The sequence below is a fragment of the Ipomoea nil genome, unplaced genomic scaffold, assembly GCF_001879475.1.
Source record: "Ipomoea nil cultivar Tokyo-kokei standard unplaced genomic scaffold, Asagao_1.1 scaffold2279, whole genome shotgun sequence".
NCBI lineage: Eukaryota > Viridiplantae > Streptophyta > Magnoliopsida > Solanales > Convolvulaceae > Ipomoea > Ipomoea nil.
The window spans coordinates 2,188,202-2,215,794 of record NW_017618707.1 but is presented as its reverse complement, the minus strand read 5'-3'; the positions used below and the strand labels follow the sequence as shown (position 1 = coordinate 2,215,794).

At 34.4% G+C, this 27,593-nt stretch overlaps 2 protein-coding genes and 1 long non-coding RNA gene across 3 annotated transcripts; all 3 read right to left on the bottom strand.

The window, feature by feature from the left end:
• Positions 1-7,391: 7,391 nt before the first annotated feature.
• LOC109150428 (delta-9 acyl-lipid desaturase 1-like) lies at positions 7,392-9,072 on the bottom strand. Its single transcript, XM_019298337.1, has 5 exons — positions 8,557-9,072; positions 8,322-8,459; positions 8,058-8,198; positions 7,705-7,811; positions 7,392-7,593 (listed from the first exon to the last, which is right to left on the bottom strand). Exons 1-5 carry the CDS (start codon positions 9,070-9,072, stop codon positions 7,392-7,394), a joined length of 1,104 nt encoding a protein of 367 aa, XP_019153882.1.
• A 2,696-nt stretch (positions 9,073-11,768) lies between these two features.
• On the bottom strand, positions 11,769-26,980 carry LOC109150503. The gene is made up of 3 exons (XR_002049153.1): positions 26,969-26,980; positions 25,792-25,794; positions 11,769-11,862 (listed from the first exon to the last, which is right to left on the bottom strand). It is a non-coding gene; the product is annotated as an uncharacterized LOC109150503 (long non-coding RNA).
• Positions 14,600-21,038, bottom strand: LOC109150495 (apoptosis inhibitor 5-like protein API5). The gene is made up of 16 exons (XM_019298416.1): positions 20,823-21,038; positions 20,529-20,690; positions 19,938-20,037; positions 19,773-19,838; positions 18,762-18,874; positions 18,454-18,528; positions 18,104-18,253; positions 17,534-17,599; positions 17,381-17,446; positions 16,846-16,956; positions 16,288-16,374; positions 16,089-16,195; positions 15,531-15,645; positions 15,373-15,438; positions 15,184-15,287; positions 14,600-15,093 (listed from the first exon to the last, which is right to left on the bottom strand). The coding sequence occupies exons 1-16, from the start codon at positions 20,907-20,909 to the stop codon at positions 14,898-14,900; spliced, it is 1,671 nt and encodes a 556-aa protein (XP_019153961.1). The 5' UTR covers positions 20,910-21,038; the 3' UTR covers positions 14,600-14,897.
• Positions 26,981-27,593: the final 613 nt, after the last annotated feature.

The following is a 27,593-nucleotide window of genomic DNA, read 5'->3' as shown; positions in this document are numbered from 1 at the left end:
AGAGGTCACTACATGTCATCTGAGCACAAGTATAATTTCAATGTATAATTTGTGTAAATAATATAAAACATTATTGAATGTTGTATCAACCCATGGCCTCCACTGTCCACACCAAACCTACCACCGGGTGAAATTCCTACAGCATAGTACTACGATCAACGATCTTCCATTATATTCTCTAAATTATATAAATAAACAAGTCTACCGACCAAATTATTCATGCACCATCATACTAGTCAATTTTCATTAAATATTTTACATCCAAGTTGGTCACAAACGGCTAATACTAACAAATGGACCTAGCCATTAGTAATTTAATTAAGGTAAAATGGTAAATGTTACACACTCTACAATACCATTCCCTATTAGTCACTTTCAATTAATCAATAATTAACTTACTGCACGTTTAATTCACAGAATAGGCCTAAAATGGAATAGCATTTCCGGAAATAAGTTTATTCCGTTGTTTGGTAATGCTTTTGTTCCCAAGAATATTATTATTAGGAATGAGCTATTCCCCTTGCAAGGCAAATAAAGATTCCAGGCCCCATGGTATTAGGTTATTCCTGAGTTCTCATAAACTTGTTATTTTCTATTTTACCCCAATTAAATCTAAGTATACCATTGAACAAAAGATCAATTTGCTTTGGGGGCGGGGGGTTGATTCAACACAATCGCTATACACCTATACCGTGGACCAGGATCCACAGTGCACTATGGACCTTGGTCCTAAATGATGTAGTTTTGAATTGTAATTTTGATGGTGATTGTTTGTTATTCAATTTCGGTTACATGTTTTTTTTTTTACTGTAAAACATGTATATGTATTTTGCGTTGTCAGTTTCTGTGTCATATGTTGTGTAATTCTGTATCTTAAGAATATAAATTCTGTACTTGAAACAAATTAGTAATTATGTAACACACAACATATTGTGTGTCTTATATTATGAGTTTATACTTTGTATTGTGAAATTATGTGCCTATAAAACATAAATTCTCCACCTAAATCACACTTAAAAACAAGTGAATATATAACATACATGTCTTGTGTGCTGAGATTTGTTTTACTCAAAATCTTGAACTTTGTGCTGAGATTTGATTGCAATAGCAGCTCAATAAGATCATGCTCTAAAGTGTTGTAATAGTAGTAGATCTTTAAGAAAATTGACTAAAAAGCCCCCCAAAGAGGTTGCTCAGATTGAGAATATTTTTATTTCTCTGAATCTGCAGGATACTTTTCTCTATATTTATCTAGTATGGATTGTGTTTTATTCTTGGAAAAAGGGAATACATTGAATCTTGAATGTTAAATCATATTCTTTATGCTTCAGTTTGTTTAATGAAATTAGGATAAAGACTTAATTTGTGTGATTCTGTTTTTCTAAATTTATTCTGCCAGGCCAGGCCTCTGCAGAAACTCATTTTGTTGATGCTATATTCTGTTTAAATTACTATAGCATTATGTTTAATATGGTCTCTTTATTTAAATTTTGATTAAATATTTGATCCTTATACTTTAAACACTATGATGAAATAAAAGATAAAAAATTAGCACGTACACTAAACTCGGTTAAATATGATAATCTCGTCACCATGACCGCTGCCCTCGTTCTAGGCCGTTTGAGGTTCAGATCTGGACCTCATGTTTGACAGCCGTGGCTGTCCAGCTGTCCTCGCCGGACAGCCACGGCTGTCTGTGAAATACTCAGCCACCGGCTGTCCTTGCCGAACAGCCGGTGACTGGAATTCCTTTTTTTTTATTATTTAATTTGTAATTATTTTTATTATGTTTTTTAATAATTAAATTAGTAACCGGTTAGCAACCTGCAAAAAAAAAAAAAAAAAAAAAAAAAGTCATTTGAACAAATTTAGCTGGTAAGTGTGGATAATTAAACTTTAATTTAGTTCGTGGTGGAAATTGAGCACTTCGCAGTTGCAATCGTTATGCCATGGAACCGTGTTCACCATCCATGGTGAACACGGTCCCAAACGGTAACGGTGCCTACGGGCACCGTTATCTTCCACCAATCTTTTTTTTTTTAATTAACAGCGTGACTTTTCTTCTTCATATTCACATTTTGCGGTTTCACTTCCTCTTCGCGCAAGTTTCTTCAACACTCATAAATTATGAATGTGCATGTATGGATTTATGAATGTGCAGTTATGAAATTATATGAATTTTTTTTTATGAGATTATGAATTTTCTGTTATGAAATTATGAATTTTCTTTTATGAGATTATGAATTTTCTGTTATGAGATTATGAATTTTCTGTTATGAGATTATGAATGTACAGAAAATTCATAATTACATAATTGTAAATTCATAATCTCATAATAGAAAAGTCATAATTTAATAAATATTTTTCTTTTATGAGGTTATGAATTTCCTGTTATGAGATTATGAATTTCCGTTATGAGATTATGAATGTAGAGAAAATTTATAATTACATAATTGTAAATTCATAATCTCATAACAGAAAATTCATAATTTAATAAATGTAAATTCATAATCTGAACATAGAATGCAAAACGTCGTTAACAGCACATTAACTAAATTTTTTTCTTTTTCGGTAAAAACGATGTCATTTGGGACCGTGTTCACCAAGCTTGGTGAACACATTTTCACGGCATAATTTGCATCGCAGTAGCAGATATGCATATTTGACACTTCTCCCTAATTAATATTGCTTTGATTATATTGAATTACTTTTTTGGGTGACTTATCCACTATGCTAGAAAAGTGATAATGAATCAACTTGGTTACAATTAATGTCGAACTATTTGAAATTTAATTAGTTTATTTATAAGATTAAAATGAATTGGCAAGTACATGATCTGGCCATTGCAGAAGTACTTAGAGGAAACTTTGGATGAAAAAAAAAAAAAAAAAAAAAAAAACAAAAACAAAAACAAAAACAAAAAAAAAAAAAAAACAAACAAGTGAGACTTGATAGTTACGTTAAATATAGAGGAGATCAAATATTTCAAACCCTCAAGATATAAGGCTGTATTTTTTTCCTTAACTTAGTTTTTCTCTCACAAGATTTTCTCAGGTTTTTAACGAAGCACTCGAAGCAATAGATGCATTATCCATATACCATGTATTCTTTTCTCGATTAGATTTTTTACAGAATTTTTTTAGCAGTTTTTTTTTTTTTTAAAAAAAGGCATGATTATGGCAAAATAATATATCCAAGGGGGAGTGTTATAAATAAATAATAAATATGGACATTATTGATAGTGTAACGGAAGTAACGGTCCGTTAATTAAGCGTGTCATTATTGTATCCGTTATATTTTGTATTATATATAAAGTGACATGTATTGTATTAACTAGTTTTTTCTATGGGTGATGTGCAAAAATATATGCCTAATATTTATATTTTTAAAAATAACAAACAAATCCTTACTAATTAAAATCTATATGAAATCAAATTTATTTATTATATTAATCCAATATATAATATTATCATTAAAGAATATAAGAAAATATAAGGTGGATGCATATAATAGAAAAGATAACGGAAGTTATAACGGTAGGAGTATTTTTGTCCAAAAAGTTATATAGTACAATTCTAAAAGCATAATATACAAAATGATTAGCACTACAAATTAAATATAGACATAAATTAGTGATATAACTTTAATTGAGACTTTTAATTTAGATTAGAAATGTTGGTTAATGAAAACCCTGGTTATCTACAGTATTACCTGCTCTCTCTCTTTTACTCTTTTCCATATCATCTATCTTGCAAAATTCTCAAAGGCTTGAGCGAAAGTCAAGCCAAAGAGGGGGTTTGGAAATAGTTTTCAACCAGCAATAAACGCGCCTCGGTTATAACCTCACTAGCTGCGTCATTGCCCCAAGCGCAAAGATGCTTTCAACTCTCTCATGGCTTCGTATTTTATAGAAGCGTTATTTCCTTTCCGTTCCAATACGCGGTCGATGTGGGTAAAGAACAACTCCCTAATACCAAAACATTCGCTTGTTTAATTTATCTCTGACTGATCTGATAGTGATGATTGCAATTAAATGCTTAATTATTATATATTACTCCATATGTATAAAGTTATAACAACACATCAATACAATGGAGCAATATAATGATCTGGTTTCCATCTGTCAAAGATGGCTCGAATGAGGAGGCCGGATAATTTTGCTTCATCAAAACCTATTTTTAATTTGCACTTTATAGTATAATAGTGACTAAAATTGATGGCATTAGTGATAGCTTTGAATATAATTAAATATGCAATTCCTTCTTCTCCCAAAAGGTTGAATCCCCATCCCCGGCCAGACAGAACATTTGGGAGGATGTAAATTACGATGACTCAATGGCTCAGCAGACATGACCAAATACCAGTGTGCACAAGGGATCTGTCAACTTTGAGCATAATACACGCATTGTCGCCGCCAAAGTTCCTCACATTTCATATCCCATATTATTTCAGGTTGTGTGGTTTGCATTAAGTTGTAGTTAAAGCCATGTTTTTCTTTTGAGCATGAGTACTGAGTAGGCAACTTAACATGAGTTGCTAAACCAAAAGCTTGAAGTGCCCTCACAACATACCAAGTTATGGCAAGTTGCCACCAATATCATCTCTTGAAAGTCTGCTCGCCAGAAGTCTGTGTCGCGCTCTTTCACGGATCAGAGTCTAAATACCGAGCTTTGGCGAATGCTGCTGCAGAAGTCCTGTGGATAAAAAATAATTTGCTTCGTGAGCTTCGATTGCAGCTAGTGAAACCTCCGCTTCTGTTCTGCGACAATCTTAGCGCGACATATGTGTGCAAGAACCCGGTGTTCCATTCACATATGAAGCATTTGGCACTCGATTACTTCTTTGTTCGTGACTTGGTTGGTAATAGTTCGCTGGTGGTTCAGCACATCCCTTCAAAGAATCAGCTCGCTGACTTCCTTACTAAACCCTTGGGTCGCTCCACGTTTCTTCTCTTTCGGTCCAAGATTGGAGTCTCCGATGGGTCTTAGAATAATATATTTTATGTGTTAGAATAATGTACATTATTTGTTAGAATAATGTACGCATGGCTGCCACGATTGGCAGCTTTGCAAGAGTTAGATGATTAGCTGGAAAGGTCTCCCCCATTCCCTCTTCTTAAAAAAAAAATAATAATAATAATAATAATAATAATAATAATAAAATGGAAGGAACTGGTAAAGACGGACCCCAAAAAACAATGAATAAGTGAATTCAAAATTAAATAATGTATACCATGCCCCAAACTACATACGGAAATCCACCTATTATGGCATATAGCAATGTCGCAAGAATAATATGGTGAATAATTTAGGTATTACGAATGAAGTTGTAAAAAAATTGGTTCTCCAAATCCCCTACATTTGTCGGTCTTTCACTCTGCCAAAATAAATTTAAAAAAAAAAAAATCAATGAAAACACACCAAACAACTTAACTCTCTAAGTAAATGCATGTAAGAGAATTTGAATAGTAAACACATTACCCTTTCAATAGCGGCTTTGGTGTCATATAGCCAACCTACGTGAATGTACCAAAATCCTTGAATGGGAGTATGGAGATCTTTTTCAGTATCAGCATATTGATGGTGATATATATGGTTACTCACCCACCCAATTGGATCTCCCTAAAGCATAAAAGTTATGTTGTAAAATAAAAATCTATGGCTATTGATATCTTGAAAGAGGTTGACATGCATGAAGCCAAGATTGTGCATACACATATTGGGTCTTCGGTTGACTTGTTCCGGCCGAAGGATCACAGTGCTGCTTCTACTGATGCTACGGTATATCGAAGGGTAATTGATCTTTTACAATACCTTTCAATTACTCGTCCTGATGTCGACTATGTTATAAATTGCTTCTCACAATTCATGCACAATCCTCTATTAATTCATTGGCAAGCGGTCAAACGAGTGTTACGTTACTTAAAGGGAACCGTGTTTCATGGGCTGCTTCTACGCCGTAACACTCGGTTACATCTTGCTGCTTTCTCAGATTCAGGTTGGGGTGGTGTTCATGATGGTGGCCGGTTTACGACTGGTTATGTTTTATTCTTGGGGTCCAATGTAATTTCTTGGCGCTCGGTTCGACAAAAGGCAGTAACTCGTTCTTCTACAGAAGCAGAATATCGAGTGTTAGCAAATGAGGCGGTTGAGGTTATATGGGTACACAATTTATTGCAGGATATGGGGGTTGTTCTACCTCAATCTCCGGTGTTGCACTGTGACAATTTGAGTGCTACGTACGTCTGTCAAAACCCAGTGTATCATTCAAGGATGAAACATCTCGCGTTTGACTACTTCTTTGTTCGGGATCATATTGTAAATGGTACACTTCGTGTGCAACATGTTCCGACTACTTCCCAAATTGCTGATATTCTCACAAAGGGGTTGGGAAGACGATCGTTTGAGCATTTTTGTACCAAGATGGGAATCTCTAACGGCTCCTCCATCTTGCGGGGCGTATTAAGGATTAGTATTATTAGTGGTTATTATTGTTTATTCATCGTGTATTTAAATTCTCAGGCTCACCTTATTATTCTCCTTTGTTAGCTTGCACATAGATAATTGACTGTTAGCATATTTCTTCATGTATATAAATGGTTGTAAAGTATGAATAGAATGATCAGTTTTCACTTCTATTATACTCTTATAATAATATCCTGGGTGAGAGTATGTAGCTATGGAAATATTTTATTTTGTTTTGGAAGCGGAAATATTATTAATAAAATTGGAAGAATAAGTATGCATTTTATTTTGACCAATTGCATATTTATAATTTTTTTATGATAATAAGTGCGATTTATATATTAATGAGACATGAGCTCATAGAACTAATGGAATAACATACAGATACAAAAAGATAAAAATTGATTATTTAAACACACACAAAAATAAAAATAAAAATAAAAAATCAACAAGACAACCATGACAATAAAATTTGCCAAATTCCGAAACCCAAAAAGCAGAAGCTGGGTTGCGAGAAATTTATAAATTCTTGTAATTTATCACTTTGAATATATAGAGAGTACATGAAGATTTGTCATTTTTTTTTTTATAGAATCACCAATTGCTCTCCAGCATTCCTCCCCTTCCTTGAAAATAATATTCAACTTAGTGAGTTGTGGGATGTTTACTAATTCTCTTGCTTGGATGGTATTAATAAGTATGCCAAATAATGTTTGAAGCTGAGAAAATGTGAATACTATATCAACCACTTGTAATATACTATAACCTCCAAACAGATATCTCAGTTGCTTAAGCTCTGGCACGCATTTAGACAAACTCTTTTGAGCATGAGTAGGCGCATTATATTCCATCCTCACATTTCATATCCCATGCAGATATATTTCAGGTTGTGTACGTACGTGCTTTCAAGTAAGTCAAAAGCATATATTAAGTTGTAGTTGAAGCCATTTTTCTCTTTTGAGCATGAGTAGGCAACTTAACATGAGTTGCTAAACCAAAAGCTTGTAGTGCCCTCACAACATACCAAGTTATGTCAAGTTGCCACCATTCTAGGCCATGTCGAGCTGAATACTCAAAGGCATGGTGATTGTTATGCCAGCCCTCTCCAAATGAAGGCAATGCCAATAACCTGACAAAAGTTTATTTCCAAACTTCATAGGATTATATTAAATTAAATAGTATGAATATATAGGAAACAACTATCAACAAAAATGGTAAGACATTAAAGATTTTAGCATACCAATTATTTCTAGATTGATCACCACTATTCCATGCTCGATTTCCCCATAGGTGACACACAGAATTCACTGAATATGTTACGTGTGAAAGAAATATAATTCCTACTACCTGAGAAGAAGAATATTAATAAGTTTTTAAAAAGTAAATATTCCACCAATCAATCAGGCAAATTATTGTTTGGACCACGGTTCAAAACGACGTTGTTTTGATTTTTAAAAAATTACTTGTTCCGTGCCCGTGTTAGAATAATGAACATTTTATGGATAAATAATGTACGCATGAAAAAGGAACAAGTAAAGACGGCCCCATAAAACAATGAATAAGCTAGTGAATTGAAAATTAAATAATGCATACCATGCCCCAAACTACATACGGAAATCCACCTATGGCATATAGCAATGTCACAAGGATAATATGGTGAATAATGTAGGTATTATGAATGAAGTTGTAAAAGAATTGGTTCTCTAAATCCCCTACATTTGTTGGTCTTTCACTCTGCCAAAAACAAAAAACAAAAAAACAAAAAACAAAAAAAAAAATCAATGAAAACACACCAAACAAAGTAACTCTGTAATTAATTAAATGCATGTAAGAGAATTTGAATAGTATACACATTACCCTTTCAATAGCAGCTTTGGTGTCATATAACCAACCTACATGACTGTACCAAAATCCTTCAATAGGACTGTGGAGATCTTTTGCATCTGCATACTGATGGTGATATCTATGGTTACTCACCCACCCAATTGGATCTCTCTAAAGCATATATAAAAGTTATGTTGTAAAAATATAGTGTTACCGTATTCATAATTTCATAGTCTACCTAGCTAATAGTTACTTAATAAGATGAGACCTGAAGAGCATGAACACCGCAATAGGCAAAAAAATACTCGAGCCATTTGGGAAGCTTGAAACTTCTGTGACTCAGATTCCTATGATAAGAGAGACTAATACCCAGTCCAGTGACAATGTACAACCCAAACGCAACGCCAAAAGCATCCCAACTGAAACAAAACGGGGCAAACAGACAAAGGCAATGTGCCAACGGAAACAGTACCACCTTCACCATCTGCGAACCAGGCGCCACTTCCAAAGATTTTGCCATTCTCCTCCAAAACTGAACCCTCTTCTGATTCTTTGCCGCTTGTGGTGTGTCTTCTCCGTCATCAGAAGCGGGGCAAAAGCACACAATGGGTGATAACCTTTTATATTTTTCCTCCTTGCAATTAAAGAATCCATTTTGTCCTAGTAGTTTTGTTGTGGGGGTTTGCGTTTGCCTAAGTAAAGGGCTGCAGCTTTGTGGTAGTGAAAAGAAAAATGGTTTAGCTGCTAGTGACGGCCACAGCGACAGCGATGATAAGGATGCCATTTTCTTTAATTGGTTTGAATTGGTTTGGTATGAGAACCACCATATAAGGGACGACGTACAGCTACCATGCCCATACTATAGTAACAAATTATATACTTCTTTTTTAAAAAAAAAATGGTTAAACAGTGTGTATGTAATTCTTTTTCTTTTTTTTTTAATAATGAATTTGAGGATAAGGGACTAAGGGTGTACGTTGGCGGTTGGCATAGTGCAGGTATCCAATTATATATCAACTTTAAAGGCTATCTTATCCGTACGTAGATGCTCTTCAATTTGGCAGGGATACCTGCATGGCTACATATACAATATTACAATCAATGCAAGTGAGTTGTATTAGATTTATACTGCTTATTTGATTTTCCTGATATTATTTGAGTGGTAAATGGAGAAGCATGATCACTAAGTGATTAAGTTGTTAAAAAAACATGATTCAAGTATATTTTATGTCTCAAGAGATTATAGTCTATTGATCGTGGAAGTATGCAAAGTATGTTGAGAAGTTCACAGAGTTTGAGAAATACTTTGCTTTGTGTCCGATGTTATATTTGTATGTAGAGAAGCATGATCACTTTGAGAATATGATGTATTATGAAAACATGACTAAAATGTGATATTTGATTAATGAGAATTGAAGCATATTTTGTTGATAGAAATGTATAGAATTTGCTATGTTGCAAACCGAGTATGTTATTATATCCTTGACTATTTTATGGTTTATATACATGGTTTGGAAGCATGTTATAGAGTATTTTGCATCTCACATATGTCATATTTCAAGAATGCATAAGGGCCAACGTGAGCCCAAGTATTACTTTAAAAAAAATCCATAAGCATGTGGTACATCATTATTTGATGCATTGAGAAGTTGAGAAGTTGTTGCATGCATGAGATTGATGCATGAGAGATATATTTATGTATTATCTATATTGGTGAGGTTTTGGAGGATATCATTTGGACTATGTCCTCTCGGGAGATATTTATGGACATTGCGGTCCCAGTATATGTAATGCGGCGTATTCCCACGTTACGAGGTTGGAAATTGCCCGCCAAGCTTGGAATCCTGGTCAGGGGGTGTGCACATTGATAGTTCAATACCTGATTCCACAGCGCGAGAACCACGAGATTGGTTCCGTAGACGGTAGGAGATATTGGGTCGGATATACGCCGCTCCCGATGGGGCAATTCACGCTACGGTGAAACCCTGAGCCGTCTACGAGCGAGAAGAAAATAAAGTGAGTCAAGAGTGACTAAAGAGAAAAGAAAGCAAGTCATTTATGACTTAAAGAGACCTCCACAGAACATAATCTATTTTTACAACGAGTGTTCATGAGTATATATATTTATAGTATTGCACGAGATTGCATATGACTATAGTATTGCACGAGATTGCATACGAGTATGAGTATAGTATTGCACGAGATTGCATATGAGTATGTTAATAGTATTGCACGAGATTGCATATGAGTATGAGTAAAGTATTGCACGAGATTGCATATGAGTATAATATTGCACGAGATTGCATATGAGTATGAGTTAGTATTGCACGAGATTGCATATGAGTATAAGTATAGTATTGCACGAGATTGCATATGAGTATGAGTTAGTATTGCACGAGATTGCATATGAGTATGAGTATAGTATTGCACGAGATTGCATCTGAGTAGAATATCGTAGGTGATTGTATAATGAAAATGTTGATTTAAGATTGTACGTCAAGCATGATCGTATAGTTATATTTGAAGCCTTGTATATTCAGTTTATGTGATGAGAATTTAAGAGCATGAGAACACCTATTATATAATTTATTAGCATGATATTACTTGTAAGCATGAGTTGCTGGTTAAGTTTATTGTGAAGTTTACATGTTGAAGTATCTAGGTTGTTAAGTCTTATGTTTGAAACATGTTTGTTGATACTATAGGTTGCAAGCATCTAGAAAGTATATGATAGATCTAAAGATGTATTTGAGATGAGTTTGTTGTATACAAGTGAAATCAAATGTTTTCAAAGTATATTCTATAGTACTTTACAGGGTTGAGTGTGGTTATACTTAGCTTCGTGTTAACGTGTGTTTTCCTATTTGTCTATGTGTTGCTTGCAAAACCCCTTTCAGGTGGGCCAGTAGTGAGAAGTGATCGAGTTAGATTAGTCTCGTAGTTTGAGATGTCTAAACTCTTATGTTTTGTTGATGATATTATTATTCGGATTCAAGACTTGTGATGATTTGTAGACGTTTGATGATGTAGACTTTGGGGTGACTTTTTCCCCCTTATGATTTTCAGTATTATATTTATTATGGATGTTAGATATTTATTTTATTTCTAGTTCTACTCCTTAGCCTGTGCAATCACCACGGAGTGGTGGTTGTGGCGGTGACATTCCCACTAGTTATCTTTTAGTTGTTAATTTCGCTGCTTAGCTTATGATAATTGTGGTTTAGATTTGTGATTAAGAGTTAGAAAAGTGGGGTGTTACAAAATGGGTGGTGAGAAATTTATAAATTCTTTTAATCTATGACTTCGAATAGATAGAGAGCGAAGATTTGTCATTTTTTTGACAGAATCACAAATTGCTCTCCAGCATTCCGCTCTTTTTCTGAAAATAATTTTCAATTTGGTGAGTTGTGGAATGTTAACTAATTCTCTTGCTTGGATGGTATCAATCAGAATGCCAGATAATGTTTGAAGCTGTGAAAATGTGAATACTATATCTGGCACTTCTAATCTATAACTTCCAAAGAGATGTCTCAGCTGCTTAAGCTCTGACACGCATTCAGGCAAACTATTTACACTATTATATCTTAAATCCAATGTCGGTAGATTGTGCAATCTTCCCAACAAATCAGGAAAATGCTTTACTGTATGATAACTGCTGGACAGCTCTAAGTATCTAAGATGAATTAGATCCCCAACCTCATTGGGCAGTTCCTCCATACCACCAGGAAACCATCTCAACACCAAAACTCTGAGCAACTTCATGTTTTGGAACATCTGAGGGAATGAATTCAGAGCAATCCCTTCACAGTCGTTGGTGATGAGTGTACGTAGCTTCTTCATATTTTCGTAGCAATTGTCAAGCTCAACCTTTTGCCCCTCTTCGAGGATGATCAAACTACGCCTTTGCTTCCACTCAAGTTTGGTACTTTGCTCCAATTTGATGATTTCAGCAAACATTTCCCTTTTAATCACCTCACACGCCACATCACGGTAAAGGTCGTGCATTTCAATTCTTCCCAACTCTTTACCATTGTACTCATTGGGAACGATCTGAAGCAAGCTTCTATTTTTGAGCTGAAGGAAGTAATCATTTGCTATGTGCTCTAGTGTTGTGCCACTATGGGGATCATCATTGATAAACCCCTCTGCAATGCACATTCGGATCAACCTTTGGGGACGAATGCGATGTGTTTTGGGGAACATTGCATAGTATAAGAAACATGACTTGAGGTGAGTTGGCAGTTCATAATAACTCAACAACAAGGCTCTGTTGAGAGATGCTAGACTGCCACCAGCTTCAAATTCGTGTGAGTAGTAGTCAAGGGTTTTGAGAGCATCCCACCATTTTGATGGATGATCACCTTTTGTGGACATCAACCGAGCCATTGCAAGAATTGCAACAGGTAAACCTGAGCATTTCTTAACCAATGCTTTTCCAAGTTCTTCAAGCCCATTAGGCCAGCTGCCAGAATAAAAAGCCAATTTGCAGAAAAGGGTGCATGCCAAATCAAATTCTAATGGCTTCACCTCAACATAATGAGGTGCAGCCCCAAGAAAAGACCCATTGGCTATATTTTTATCACGGCTAGTGACAATAATTGAAGATGCACGGTTGCCCGGAAGTTTTATTTTAGCCAAGAGAGTATGATCCCAAACATCATCAAAAAATACAACATACCTCTTCCCCTTCAAGTAGTTGCAAATGTGTTGGTGGAGAGAATTTGTATCTGCTTTCTCCAGTTCAACAGGAGGCTTGGTTCCAACACTTTTACACACCCCATCCCACCAACAATAATCGATGCTCCCATCATTCTTCACTCTTTCATAAACTTGCTTGGCCAAAGTAGTTTTCCCACAACCTCCGGCTCCCCAAACCGTGATCACCAACATCCGCTCTCTACGCTTATTCTGAATCAGCTCTGCTATATCCTCAACCTGTTTGTCAATCCCCACTGCTTCTATCCACTCCCACTGCCCGTCAGTAACTCATTTCTTCCATCATTTGTCTTCAGTTTTATACCGTACTTTGATTTGTCTGTTTGTAGAGCAAGTAGCTTCTCATCCATGGCTTTTAACTGCTGATGGAAGCAAAACTGTAACTTCACCATCTTGGCACGTTGGCAAAGAGGGAGTTGAGTTGACAAAAATTGCAGGAAGGAGTATTGAGTTCCAGAAGCTTGGAATCCAACATCAACTCCTCCACCAAGTCCTCAACTTCAAGTGTGGCAGCATGAACAGAGCCGCCCTCACAACGTTCCAAAACCTCTTCGCTATAACGGGCAAATTATTTTGAATACTTATTTATGTTGCTTCTCTTATCTAGGATTGCTCTGAAAGAGGATGAAGAAATGGTGATTGGCGGTGGTACATTATAAAGGAGTCAACAAGCGTTCGTTGGGGCACACTCCACCCACTTAGGGAGGGAACGTTTGGTTCAGATTATATTACATAACCAAAGGAATGTGACATTCCCGAGCTTACATTATATTACATAACCAATGAAATGTGACATTCCCGAGCTTACATTCATATGTTTGGTTCATATTTTTTGAGAGAATATAACATTTTCAAGGAATACAACATTTCCTCAACATAAGATTTTGAAGGGAATATGATTCTCTTCATTTTGTTAGGTAATGTAAGATAACCTTAGATATTTATAAATTTTGTCATTTTAATTCTAATTATTTAAAGATATATATTTTATGCTAGCTTATTATTATTATTATTATTATTATTATTATTATTATTATTATTATTATTATATTATATATTTGTTATTACGGTATGTTAGCATATAAAATAATTTTGCTTCTCAAGTTCAAGATTTTAATTAATATTTTAAAATCATGTAATTATATATGATACCGTTATCTTATTTATTTAATTTAATTTTTAAATTTATTAAAATATATGAAAATATGTTAAGGATATATATATATATAAAAGATAACCCTAAACCAAACATGATTATATTACATACCTCAATTTTAACCAAACAAAGGAATCTAAAATTCTCAGCAATCTAATTTTTCCTAAAGTAATCTAACGTTTCGTGAACCAAACGGCCCCTTAAAGTTATTTGGGTTTTAAATTTTAAATATTAATTTATTCTTGTCTTTATGCATAAGAAAAAAAATTTGAATAAAACTCACAATACTATTCAAAAATGCGTATCAAACTTGTTATTTTATAGTTATCAACCAACTTAATTGTAGTTTACCCTGAATGCATCAAATATTAATTGATATAAAAATAATATTAATACTATGGCCAAACCAAGAAACCATTGTTGTATATCCGATTATCCCTTTTTTAATCCCAACAAAGTAAAGGAAAATTTTTACTTAAATAAGTACTGCTTTTGAGACAGACTCTAACAATAGAATACATATAAAGTACATAATTTAAATTCCAGAATACAATAGAATGGGGAAGCAGGGAAGCTGTTAAAGTTTTAGAGATGGAATTATTTTTTTTTCTAATCAGTGATTTGCTAATTTAGTTAGCCTAAGCTGCTCAAATGTCAAGTAAAATATCTAGCACACTTACAAAGAAAATATTAATTCTATAAATTGAACTACCACACCTTAAATTAAATTTAGAGATTTAGTGAAAACTCCCTCGACCTCTGCCTCGGCCTCTACCACGATTGTGCCAGCCTCTACCTCCTCTTCCACCACCTCTTCCCCCATCATGTAAACCTTCAAATGCCTTGCTAAGCAATGGGTTCTGCATACCACCTCCTCGGCCCTTCTTCGCCATAATAGAGCTTGATCCATTAGTAGCGGCACTCCGTTTTTGACTGCAATAGAGAACCACATTATTAGGTATAATTGTCAATCTTAATCTTTCACAATACTAATTGCTACATTTCAGCAAGGTTGTCAAGTACCCAGCAACAGTAGAAACTGGTGGACCGGAAGGCTTAGGAACTTCTCTCCATGACAAATTAATTTTTTGATCTCCAATAAATTTTGGTGTTTTTATATGCAGTGGCTGAGACAAAACAAAATGTCAGTTCTAGAAAAGTAACCAAACCCATAAACAGAGGCTAATTCTAATACATAGTTGAAAAGCTTACCGAGCACATTGTTAATATATTGTTGCATGCTCGCAGACTGGAGGTAGCTTCCTGTTTCTTTCTTTTCTGCAATTCAAGCCAAATAGCTACATAAGTGGAGAGTGAAACAAGACTATTCATAGTAGACACAAGCAAGGTGAGGGAAAGAGTAAGCCTACAATAGCATCCTTTTCTTCTTCTGTTTTAGCAGCAGCCATTGCTTTGTTATGCTCTGCCATTCCTTGGGTCAATTTCTTATTCACTGCCCTTGCTAAATCCTCAGTAGTGCTCAATCTGGGTCATAATTAAAAACAGAGGTTAGCAAAAATACTAAGCAATATAAATAACACTGGTCACCATAACTACTATATTTTTTGGTAGTAGATCATAATGCTCTATACATATTTTTTGGTTGGATTCTATCTTTTAGTGTGGTTAGACCCATGTGCATTACAACCCAGTTGAGTGACCCTAGCCCAATCTTAGGTTATAACAAAACCAATATCTAGTGGTAAGAACTGGATGAAAGATATAACAGGCACAACCCAATTGTTGTAACTGAGATAAATGTTCGATACTAAATCCGAGCCCAGATAGTTATAGGAGCCAGAGTTCACAATATACCCAACCATCATCTTCTGTAATATAGAGCAAAAACACCAACACTCCCTTTGAAATTGTGGTGAACAAGTCAGAATTTCATACATTTAAAAGAAGCAAAAACAAGGAGATAGCACCTCTCAGCAAAGTCGCGATACTGCTCTGAGAAGTCCTCCCCCAACCGGTCTGATGGTTGACCAGTTACAATCTTATAGCCGCAAAGACTATTTGTTGCATTAGGAGTCTGTAAAAATAATAAATTAACGGAATGTAAATTCATTTGACTACGCATATAAAGCACAGCACAAAAGAAGGGCGCAAAAGCTTGATTCTTACCTTATGAGCCAGATGGTGAAATGCATACAACAAGCACTCAATATATGTAAAGTTTATTTCTTCAATCTTTTTCCGAACCATGTATTTCTGAGAGGAAAATCAGATATTGGAAGTTTCAATGAGAATGTAAGTATCCCAATACGAAAATGAAGGTATAGCAACTGCATAGAAGAAAAACAGATATTGTTATCTCCTAAAAGACCTAAGATCTGTGAGTAAAGGCCAACAATTAAGGGATTGCACTCTAAAGGTGCAAAAGAACATAACTGCCCAATGAATTGGCAAAACCAAAAAATTGAAACAGTAGATCACATCTAAAGCCAACCAGCAGATTCCATATGCAAGTCCCATGAAACTAATCTCGAAATGCAAGTTCCATGAATGCATTTTAGCAACAGGTACAGCATTGTGTAATTATTTGAAGAAAAAGTTTGAAAACAACAAAGTCAAATGATTACAGAAAATTGCCATTTCAACTCTGCCAAAGCACCAAACATGCAGATTCGCATAGGAGGAAAAAGCAAATATGCAAGTCTCTTTCACACATTATGGCATTACCTTTAGAAGCTGAACAATGGATGGAAGAAGCTGACGGGAATCTTGTGGGTTTGCATAGGGGGAACAATCTGCTACATCCTTCAGCAAGTCCAACTTTCGCTCTTCTGAAAGCTGAATATATAAAAGTATTACTTGCATAGTTGCATCTAATAGTTCCGAAATAATCCAAGATGAAGAGAAGAAAAAACAAAAATTGAATTATGAAATACAGGAAGTTCTACAAGATGTATTGTAGTTGCTGAACAAGGCCTTGTGAAAGCCAATTTACATCATAAAATAACATTTCATCATTAAATAATTACCAGCACATAAACATCATAATATGTTTTATCTCCAAAATGGAAACTCATTAAGCAGCTTTCATAAAACATTTCAAATAGCCAATTTGCAAACATAGTCCTTGCAATAGGAACACAGATTATATACCAGACATAATCGACAATGCAGAAATAAAAAGAAAAATAAATGAAGTATCCCTAATTATCATATTATTTAAACAAAATGAGAAACATAGATTATGTCACTCAAGCAGTACCTTGTCAAAAACAGGAAAAATTTGCTTGTTCAGATAGTTAAGAAACTTGCTGCTTGATGCTCCCCTCTAAAAAAAAAAAATACATTAAGAGGTAACTGAATGCAGAAACAAATTGGAGACTATCAAATATTCAAATGCTTAAGTGGTATTTACCTTGAAAAAGGGAATGGCCATACAGAGGCAAGATATGAACCGCATAATATGATCCGCATCAGAAACCTATTGGCAAGATAAAATTAACATGCAATCAGTACACAAAATCAGACTATTCAACATTAAGAATTTCATATCCAAGGCAAAATCAATGTGCACAATGTAGGTACCTATCCCACACCCAGTGGCAAAATTAGGGATAGGAGGGGGAACCTGCACCTCTAGCTTTTTGAAAAATCTAAAAATTTAGAAATACTCCATATGAAAGAAGAAAGAAAAGAATGGCTAGATTAAATCACGAACTTAAGATATTCTAAAGATAAAAACAAATAAATAAATCCTGGTTTAAGTTGAGGTGAAGCGCATACTTCAATTTGGTATGATTAGATTAAAACCAACCTGACTCAACAACTATAGAGTTCAAAATTTTAGATATGTTGAAAACCTACCCAAGCCCCCCAAAACCTCAAAGCCAGGTTTGGCCACTGCTCCACACCCACCTCACGGAATGATTAACATATTACAAACTGCTCTCAGCTCTATCATATAAAGAAAGGTACAAAAACTTACTTCAAATTGAGCATCAAGATCAGCCTGACCTTCAATAATTTCAACCAGCTCATGTACACACTCCGCAGTAGCATTTTGCCCAAACAAAGTCAAGCTTTTCAAGAAGTTCAAGAACATGTTAAACTCTTCTGCAGTTACATCTTGCATATTCTGCAACATTTCTTTAGGTTAACAAGAGCAAGCAAAGAATCACTTGAAACTAAATAACTAATTAAGTTTAAGTGTCACATCAACAGCATCAAGTTGATTCAGTGTTGAGACCATACCACTAAATACAATAATCAATAAATCAAAAGTAGGCCATTGAAAGCTAAACATTTTAGTATTGATGTTTGATATGAAGAAAATACCAGTTTAATCAAGTTAGTTATATGCCTTTCCATCTCATCCCGTGGCTTTAATAGCTCTACTTTAAGAGGAAACACCTGAAAAAAACACAATTATATCAATAACAATAAGCCATCTCTTTTGATGACAATAGACCATGTCTTATTCTATATAGCAATTGTATTACATCATGAGAAAGAACCATAGTTCCAGTAACATTGAGTTTAATTACAGAATTCTGACAAAACCTTGTATAATTAGAAAGCAGTAAAAAACTTATTGACTCCTTGTGCTTTAAACAGACAATGGAAATGTTGGATTGAAGTCTCACCTTATCTCTAATAAAGTATATAACCTTTTCACGAATGCTCTCCCAGGTACTTAATTCCTCTGCACTTCGGTCCTCAGTGTTACCGATATGCTTGAACAGAGCAGTTAAACAGGCTGCACCAAAAAAGCATAATTAGAATACAATTGGGCTACCCAAAAAGAGAAAAGTCACAGGTCAGCAATAAACGTCTTATCACTAAGTTGTAGACAAATAAATACTGGGTATCTTACAACTTCTTGACATTTTCTCTTGTATAATTTGTTACATCGCAACATGAGATGATAGAAGAAAGAATGAAATCAAAGCAAGGGAAACTGAGATCCTCCATATCATCAAAATGGAGTACCATATTCCTTGTTGGCAGAGTAGCAATTGATGTTGTTGCCAACTTTTCACCATGTGACACACAAGGAAGCCACTGTTGATACAAATTAAGGAGTACCATATTCCCTCCAGCAAACCACAGGAAGAACTCCTATCACCAAAGTTTTCCCATAACAGAGCCACTTGGGCACTTTCCAAAGACAAACTACAGTTCCTCATTAATTTTTGGACTATAATGAACTAGCACATATCTTCTTTCTCTGTAACTTTAATCTTTCACCAACGCAAAACACCTACAAGAAATGAACCCAACCACCTGTATATACAAAATCCTATTTCCTCACTACTCATACATGAAAGTCAAAGACAGCAGCTAAAGTAAAAGTTGATGAAACAAGAACAGAAATATATTTTCCAATAGGAAATACAAAATCAACATAAAACTAAGAATTGTTTATGTGAATACTAAAGCTTATCATCTAAAAAATGAGTGAAAAAAAAAAAAAAAAAAAAAAAAAAAAAAAAAAAAAAAAAAAAAAAAAAGAAGAAGATTGATTCTCTCCTTGTTACCTTTCCTTACTCTTTGTTGGAGGAAGATGTGGATAACAGGATATCATTTCCTTTGGTGGGGCCAGGGAAGTTGGGGGAAAGGGAGATTTTTATATAAACTTTGAAACTGAAACTTACTCTTCACATCCTGCCTTAACAATGTCATAAGAGCCTTCTGTACAGCATCACGCTCCACATTTTCACCTAAAGTCATCAGGAGAGTTCATCATTCTAAGGAATTGAGCAAGAATGTCAACAACTTTAGGCAAGCAATAATTTATAGGTTATGAAACAGAAAATTACCTGCTCCAAGGAATTGAGCAAGAATGTCAACAACTTTAGGCACATATTCTGGTGTATCCTTGCACAGAAAAGAAAGTCCGCGGATTGCTTGTATACGGACCTTTAGCAATTAAAAAGCAAAGTGATGACTTCAACAAATGTTATAAAAACAAAACAAAATAAAATAAAATAAAACAAACATCAAATGCATAACTACACTTCTTTTCTATAATCACAAACTCACAATCAGGTATTCAAATTAAAATGCCATGCTAAATTCCCCTGCCTACCAATTTGAAATCATTTTATGCATTGCTTTACTTCTGAAACCAAGTCAAATATTTAACTCAGATGAGTTAGAATTTTCTCTACTTCACATAAGCTAACATTCGTGGACACTATCTGTCCTTTTCCATTCCTCTGTTTCTTCTAAATAATCACCCCTAATCTAATTTTAAAAGCATTCTTCTATAAAATTCAAGCCTTGTGTGTAAAACTCCACCTCAAGTCCTCAAGTTATGATAGTTTATATTCAAATCTAAGTGGGTTTTTGTTGAAGAGTAAGGACAATTTATTAGAAAGAGAAATAGTTAAAGAGGTTGAAACACTAACCGCAAGCTCTTCATCTTCACATAAATACCAGTGAGACTCAAAAGCTTGTTCAGCGAGCTGGGGGAAGTACTTGAAGAACTTGGGGATGAGCTGCGCAGCCAGTTGCTTAGCTTTTACACTTCCATTTGCCGCCACAATTACACTCTCGTAGTCCTTCCCGTACTGCTCGGCCAAGTACAAATAAAGAAATAAATAGTACAGCATGTTTACTACTAAAAAAATGTTATATACATGGAATTGAAGTGTTTGTAAACCCTAGGAAAATCGAAAGGGAGCAGAGTTCATGTTACTCACTTCGGACTTGTCCTTGGCCGAACTGAGGCGCTCGTTGAACTCATAGAGCTTCTCGATGTCGGAGGAATCGTCGGAAGCTTCGGCCATTAAAGCCAATTAGAGATTACAGAAGCTCAGAGAGGTTGGAAGATAGAAGAAGGAAGCTAGGGTTAGAAATGGAGGGATGGAGGGAGAAATGCCAACTTTTGTAATTCCGTTAAATTTGGTTCCGAGAAGAAATAAAATCATTTTTATGGAGATTTCTCCTCTATTCTGTCTTTTTCTTTTTTTAATTTAATAATAATGGAAACCAACACTTTTAAACAATTAAACTCCTTAATTTTATTTTTGAAATTTGATTCATGAAAGTTAATTTAAATAAGAGTAAATACTCAAAATGGTCCCTCAACTATAGCTAAATTCACAAATTGATCTTTGACTTTCAATTTCAACCAATTAAGTCCTTAACTTTGTAATTTTGACACGATTTGGTCCTCCATCTATTTGATCGTTTGTTGACCGTGATCGACGATCTCCAGAAGAACCTTCAGCTCTCGTCGAAGCACGTGAAGACCTCCAGGATGACGTTGCACTGGTTCGGAAACACGTCATCTTCTTCGCTCTGGTACGAACTCAACTACATTGAATTCAAAAGGAGGATTAAGAAATGGATTCAAATGTAACAGTGCGGTCTGGAAATGCAACCAAAACCTTTAAAAACCGACGATGGACCATGAAATTACATATACATCCTCCAAAATCACAGTCAACAAACTGTCAAATAGACAGAGGACCAAATTGTGTTAAAATTACAAAGTTAAGGACTTAATTGGTTGAAATTGGAAGTCGAGGGACCATTTTGGGTTTTTACTCTTTAAATAAATAGAAAATGGTCAAATAGACCCTTGACCCTTCAACTTTAAGTAAAAGTTTAATTAGGCCCTTTAATTTTTTAAAAGTGTAATCAAACATTCGAACTTGTTATTTTGATGCTTCTAAATTCAATAATCAGTTATTCACCTAGAATAACCGGCCACTCAGATTCCAGCCACATTTCCGATCATAATTCCAGCAAAAAAATAAAAATAAAAAAAAAATCCGACAACAATAAAAAAAAATTAAGAAAAAAAAAAAAAAGGTGGCCTAACCGGGGAAGACAACTGGTCGGTCGTCTTCTGCGGTGGAGAAGGTGACCAGTCTGGTCGCTCTTTTTCCTAAATAAATTTATTCTCTTAATTATTTATAATATTACGCTTTAGTCCCTAGTGTAATATACTCCGTAATTGTCAAACTCTATTATAAAACTTTTTTTATATTATTTTTGTCGTTTAGAATCAATATCAATTGTTAAAGTTTTACTCTCTCTATAGAAACATTATTTTTAACTATGACTATTGATTTTAAATGATAAAAATAACGTTATATGTTAATTAAGTTTGACAATTATATAAAACTATAAACTAAAAGTGTAACATTTTGAACAATTAAGTAAAATAATCCAGATGTCAAAAATGTCATTTTCTTTTATTTAATTATATGCTTTGTTTCGAAATTAGCTTGTTTAAGATGTAATTATTCTCATTTTTTGTGCCGACTTTTATATTACTTTCATATTTAATCCCTAAATATTATTTTTAATACAATGTGTGCATGTCTTCCATGCCACAATTAGTTCCTCTAGTAAATTTTTTTTAATACATAATTAGAATGTTTCACATTTCTATTTTAAAATTGTACCAGCTTGAACATTTTGAGTTCTTTTTTTTTTTAGAAAATGAATGATTTTGGAATGAAAATGTGACAAATTTTAATTGTTTTTTTTTTTATCAAATATTTGATTGGAATTACCAAATTTAACAAAAACAAATAAAAACATACACTAAATGTGAAAAAAAAAATATATATATATATATATATGTATATATATATATATATATATATATATATATATATATATATATATATATTTATTTATTTATTTATTGATCAAATGTTAAACTCTACTAAATATAAATATAATAAAAGTCAACATTAGTAAGATTATGGTGGTGATGTGCATTGATAGTTTGTATTTTTATTTATTTATTTATTCTTTGTACAAGGATAAAACATTTTCAAAGTTACCATTTTTTTATTTTTTTTTATTTTTACATGCACCTAACTAACTGTGGGGTAAGGAGTTAGATGAATAATTGGTCGAAGTAGTCAATCAAACAGAGTGGAGTAATGGAGCGGGGGGCGGGTGGACGAGTGATGGAGGTAGAAGAGTCAGGCGGTATGCCAAGTGAAGGATGCAGGCGACATGCAGAGTAAAGGAGTCAGGCAGTATGCTGAGGAAATGAAGCATGGGCACGCAAATAGGGGTGTTAGTAAACAGAGCTTTCGGTAAACTATTCGTGTTCGTGTTCGTGTTCGGTAAGCATTCATTTATGTTTGTTTATTAAGGTAAACGAACATAAATGAACAAATTTTAAAGCTCGGTTCATAAACGAACATAGTCTAAACAGTTGTAGGCTCGTTTGTTAAGAGCTTGTGAACAAGCTCATTTGTGTTCGTTAATAATGTTCACACACACATACACACACACACACACACACATATATATATATATATATATATATATATATATATATATATATATATATATATATATATATATATATTCAAATGAGAATAGGGCGTTCGAAAATGCACCACACATAATCGTGTATTTTCAAACACTGTGTGGTGCATTTATGCATACCTAATGGTGTAAATCGCACCGATGCACGGAAAGCTCTGTTCTCACAAAAACCTGACCCTATATATATATATATATATATATATATATATATATATATATATATATATATATATATATATATATATATATATATATATATATATATATATATATATATATATATATATATATATATATATATATATATATATATATATATATATTAGATGCTATAATTGAACTTATTCAGTTATTTGTATTAGTTTTGTAGTTATTTGTTTGGTTATTGTTCTTGAATGTAGATTATTTCTTGTTCACGAACGAATTGTGATCATGAACATGTGTAGGTGTTTGGTTATTAGGTGCTCACGAACGTGTTTTTGAACGTAAACGAACATGACGTGTTCGTTAATGTTAATAAACACGTTCGCGAACGTGTTCGTGAAGTTAACAAACACTAATGAACCTTAACAAACGAACACGAACATGAGTTTCAAAAACCTTAACAAACGAACACGAACACGAACACAAATACAAACACAAACACTTCAAAATTTTTAACAAATGAACACGAACAATCTCCGTTCGTTTTTGTTCGGTTCGTTAACAGCCCTACGTGCAAACTGCAAAGTAAATGAGTCGGGCAGTACGCCGAGTAAAGGAGGCAAGCGGCGTGCAGAGTAGAGGAATCAGGTGGTATGCCTAGAGAAAGAAGCAGACGACGTGCAAAGTAGAGGAATCAGACGGTATTTTAATTACTGTAGGTGTCATTTTAGATCACTTAGTATTAATGAATGATGTGTTCAGTTTTGATAATTTAATGGTATTAAGATAAGCTTTAATAATATTATGCCTTTTACCATTAATTGTATGGAATGTGACACCAGTTTTGATTTCATAACTTATTATTATTATTATTATTATTGTTGTTGTACGTTATTGTCGTCGTCGTCGTTGATGTTATTATTATTATTATTATTATTATTATTATTATTATTATTATTATACATTCTATCATATATGTTAATAGTAATTATGCTTTAACTAATACATTTAACGACTTGGTAGACTGATATCATAATTATGTTTCACAGTTAAAGAACTTCATTTGGTGTTAGACATGAAGACTAGCAATAACTGGGTTCAAAGGAGTCTATAAAATTATAGATATGTATACTACTGGCAATGTACAATGTATCTATGATATTATTTATTGATCATAGTTGGTCTTACATATTTACATAACCAAGTGAAAAAAACACTACACGTATAAGAGAACAACATGGAATTGAATATACCTACATAAGACAGTGATTACATTATAATAGTAAGAAACTTACTAATGAATTTATTAAATGTGTTCACAAAAGACAAACTTGAATTGTATTTACACTCCACATAGGGGTTTGTTCACCATAAAGGCTAAAATTAGTATATATAGATCTATCTCTTCATAATCTGTTAGTTTAACAACTATCTCCTCGTAAGAAATAGTAGAACTACAGATTTCTACACCTGCAATTGGAAAAAGATAATGAAAGATAACTAACATCATATTAAATATAGACTTCTACACCCGCAAGATTAAAAACAATTCAACAAATATGATAAAAAGTTAACATAAATTGATATAAAAATAAATGTCACCAGGCATAATTAACCACAATCAGAAACTCTACTGCACCACAGCAGTAGATTGTCACCCCACACACACACACACACACACACAACTTGTAACCAGGCATAATTGTCTGTGTAACACCACAAAAATGTACTGTATAAACCAACTGTTTATTTTAAAACAAATATAAATTTTACCTCTGCATACTTGGCCTTTCAATCTTTGGGAGTCATTCCCTATCCCATACCAAAATAGTTTCATGTGTATATAAATAAGAGTAAATACCCAAAATGGTCCATCGACTATAACTAAATTCACAAATTGGTCCTTGACTTTCAATTTCAACCAATTAAGTCCTTAACTTTGCAATGTTAACACGATTTAGTCCTCCGTCTATTTAACCGTTTGTTGATCGTGATCTTTGAGAATATATATGTAAGTTCATGGTCCATCGTCGATCAGAAAATCTTCAATCCCAAATGGAAACTCTACATTCCAGACTTCAAACAGGCCTTCAAACACTTCTGCATCAACGCCGGTGGCCGCGCCGTCATCGACAATCTCCAGAAGAACCTGCAACTCTCTTCGGAGCACGTGGACTTGGCAGATTGTGGTTCGAAAACACGTCGCCTTCTTCAGTCTGGTACGAACTTAACTACATTGAATCCAAAGGGAGGATGAAGAAATGCGATAGGATTTGGCATATTGCTTTCGGCAGTGGATTCAAATGTAACAGTGCGGTCTGGAAATGTAACTGGAACCTTAAAAAACCGACGATGGACCATGAAATTACATATATATCCTTAGAGATCACGGTCAACAAACGGTCAAATAGACGGAGGATCAAATCGTGTTAAAATTGCAAAGTTAAGAACTTAATTGGTTGAAATTGAAAGTCGAGGACCAATTTGTGAATTTAGCTATAGTCGAGGGACCATTTTGGGTTTTTCTGAGAGACCCGCTCTTGACTTTCGTCATACCCACTAGTAAGTGCAGTGGATCTATAAATAATATAAGATGCATTTTATTAAAAAAAAAAATGAAATCTGATGAAAAGAATAAGATGTAAAAAAAATAGCGCTTAATCATTATTCCAAAAGGCTGAACCCCAACCCGCGGCTCGACAGAGCATTTGGGAGGATGTAAATCATGGTGACTCAACTGAACATCAACCACAGAGGCTAGATCAGTGCGCAGTGCCCGACAGAACATTTGGGAGGATGTAAATCATGGTGACTCAACTGAATATGAACCACAGAGGCTAGACCGGTGCTCACTACGCACAAGGAGCCCCCCAATCATGGTGACTCAACTGAACACGAACCACAGAGGCTAGACCGGTGCGCAGTGCCCGACAGAGCATTTGGGAGGATGTAAATCAGTGCTCACTGCGCACAAGGTGCCCCCCCCCCCCCCCCCCCCCCGACAGAGCATTTGGGAGGATGTAAATCATGGTGACTCAACTGAACATGAACCACAGAGGCTGGAGCCCCCTCACCCCAGCCCGACAGAGCATTTGGGAGGATGTAAATCATGGTGACTCAACTGAACATGAACCATGCACAGAGGCTAGACCGGTGCTCACTGCGCACAAAGAGCCCCCCCTCACTTTGAGAGGTTGCTCTCACTGCGCACAAAGAGCCCCCCTCACTTTGAGAGGTTGCTCCCACACTGCCGCTGGTGAGACTCGATTCCTGGTCATTATTCCAAAGTTTCACCTCTATGACCAGTTGAGCTACCCATGCGGGCAATAGCGCTAATCATGAAAACCCTTAGGCTTGATAACATTATTGCTGCTTTTTCTTTCAGGAATGTTGTACTCACGAACCACTCAAACCTTCATTGCACTCCTAATGTCGTAAGGAGAAATCTCATGACGAAGAATGCTGAGATTGGATGTGAATAGACTGCGATATGGTGGTGATTGAGTTTGAAACCAATACATATATTTATATTACATCAAACATCTTTCTTCCAAACCATAATAATAATATAACCATAATTAAATATTCTTCTATATTTTGCTATATTAAAAACATAATGTATTATAATTAAATAATTTGACCTTAATTAAATATCCTTCTATATTCTATTACCATCAATAATTATTCCATAGTCTACCATAATTAAATAATTTGACCAATACAATTAGTTTGGGCGGAAAAATTGTAGAAGGAGGATTTTACTTTTAATTATATATAGATATAGATATAGATTGCGCAAGCTCTATTTTTAGTTTCATTTTCTCCACACACTAATTTCATTTTAACAACATTAAGTATCATTTTAATTGTTTTCAAAAAAAAAAAAAGTATCATTTTAATTATATTACCAATTTCATTTAAGAAATATATTGAATCATGTCCACATAGAGTTGTGTGTAGCATGGTCCTTTGTATAACAACTGTGTACATTTGTAATAGGGTAAACGTGTTCAAAAGTGTCATGA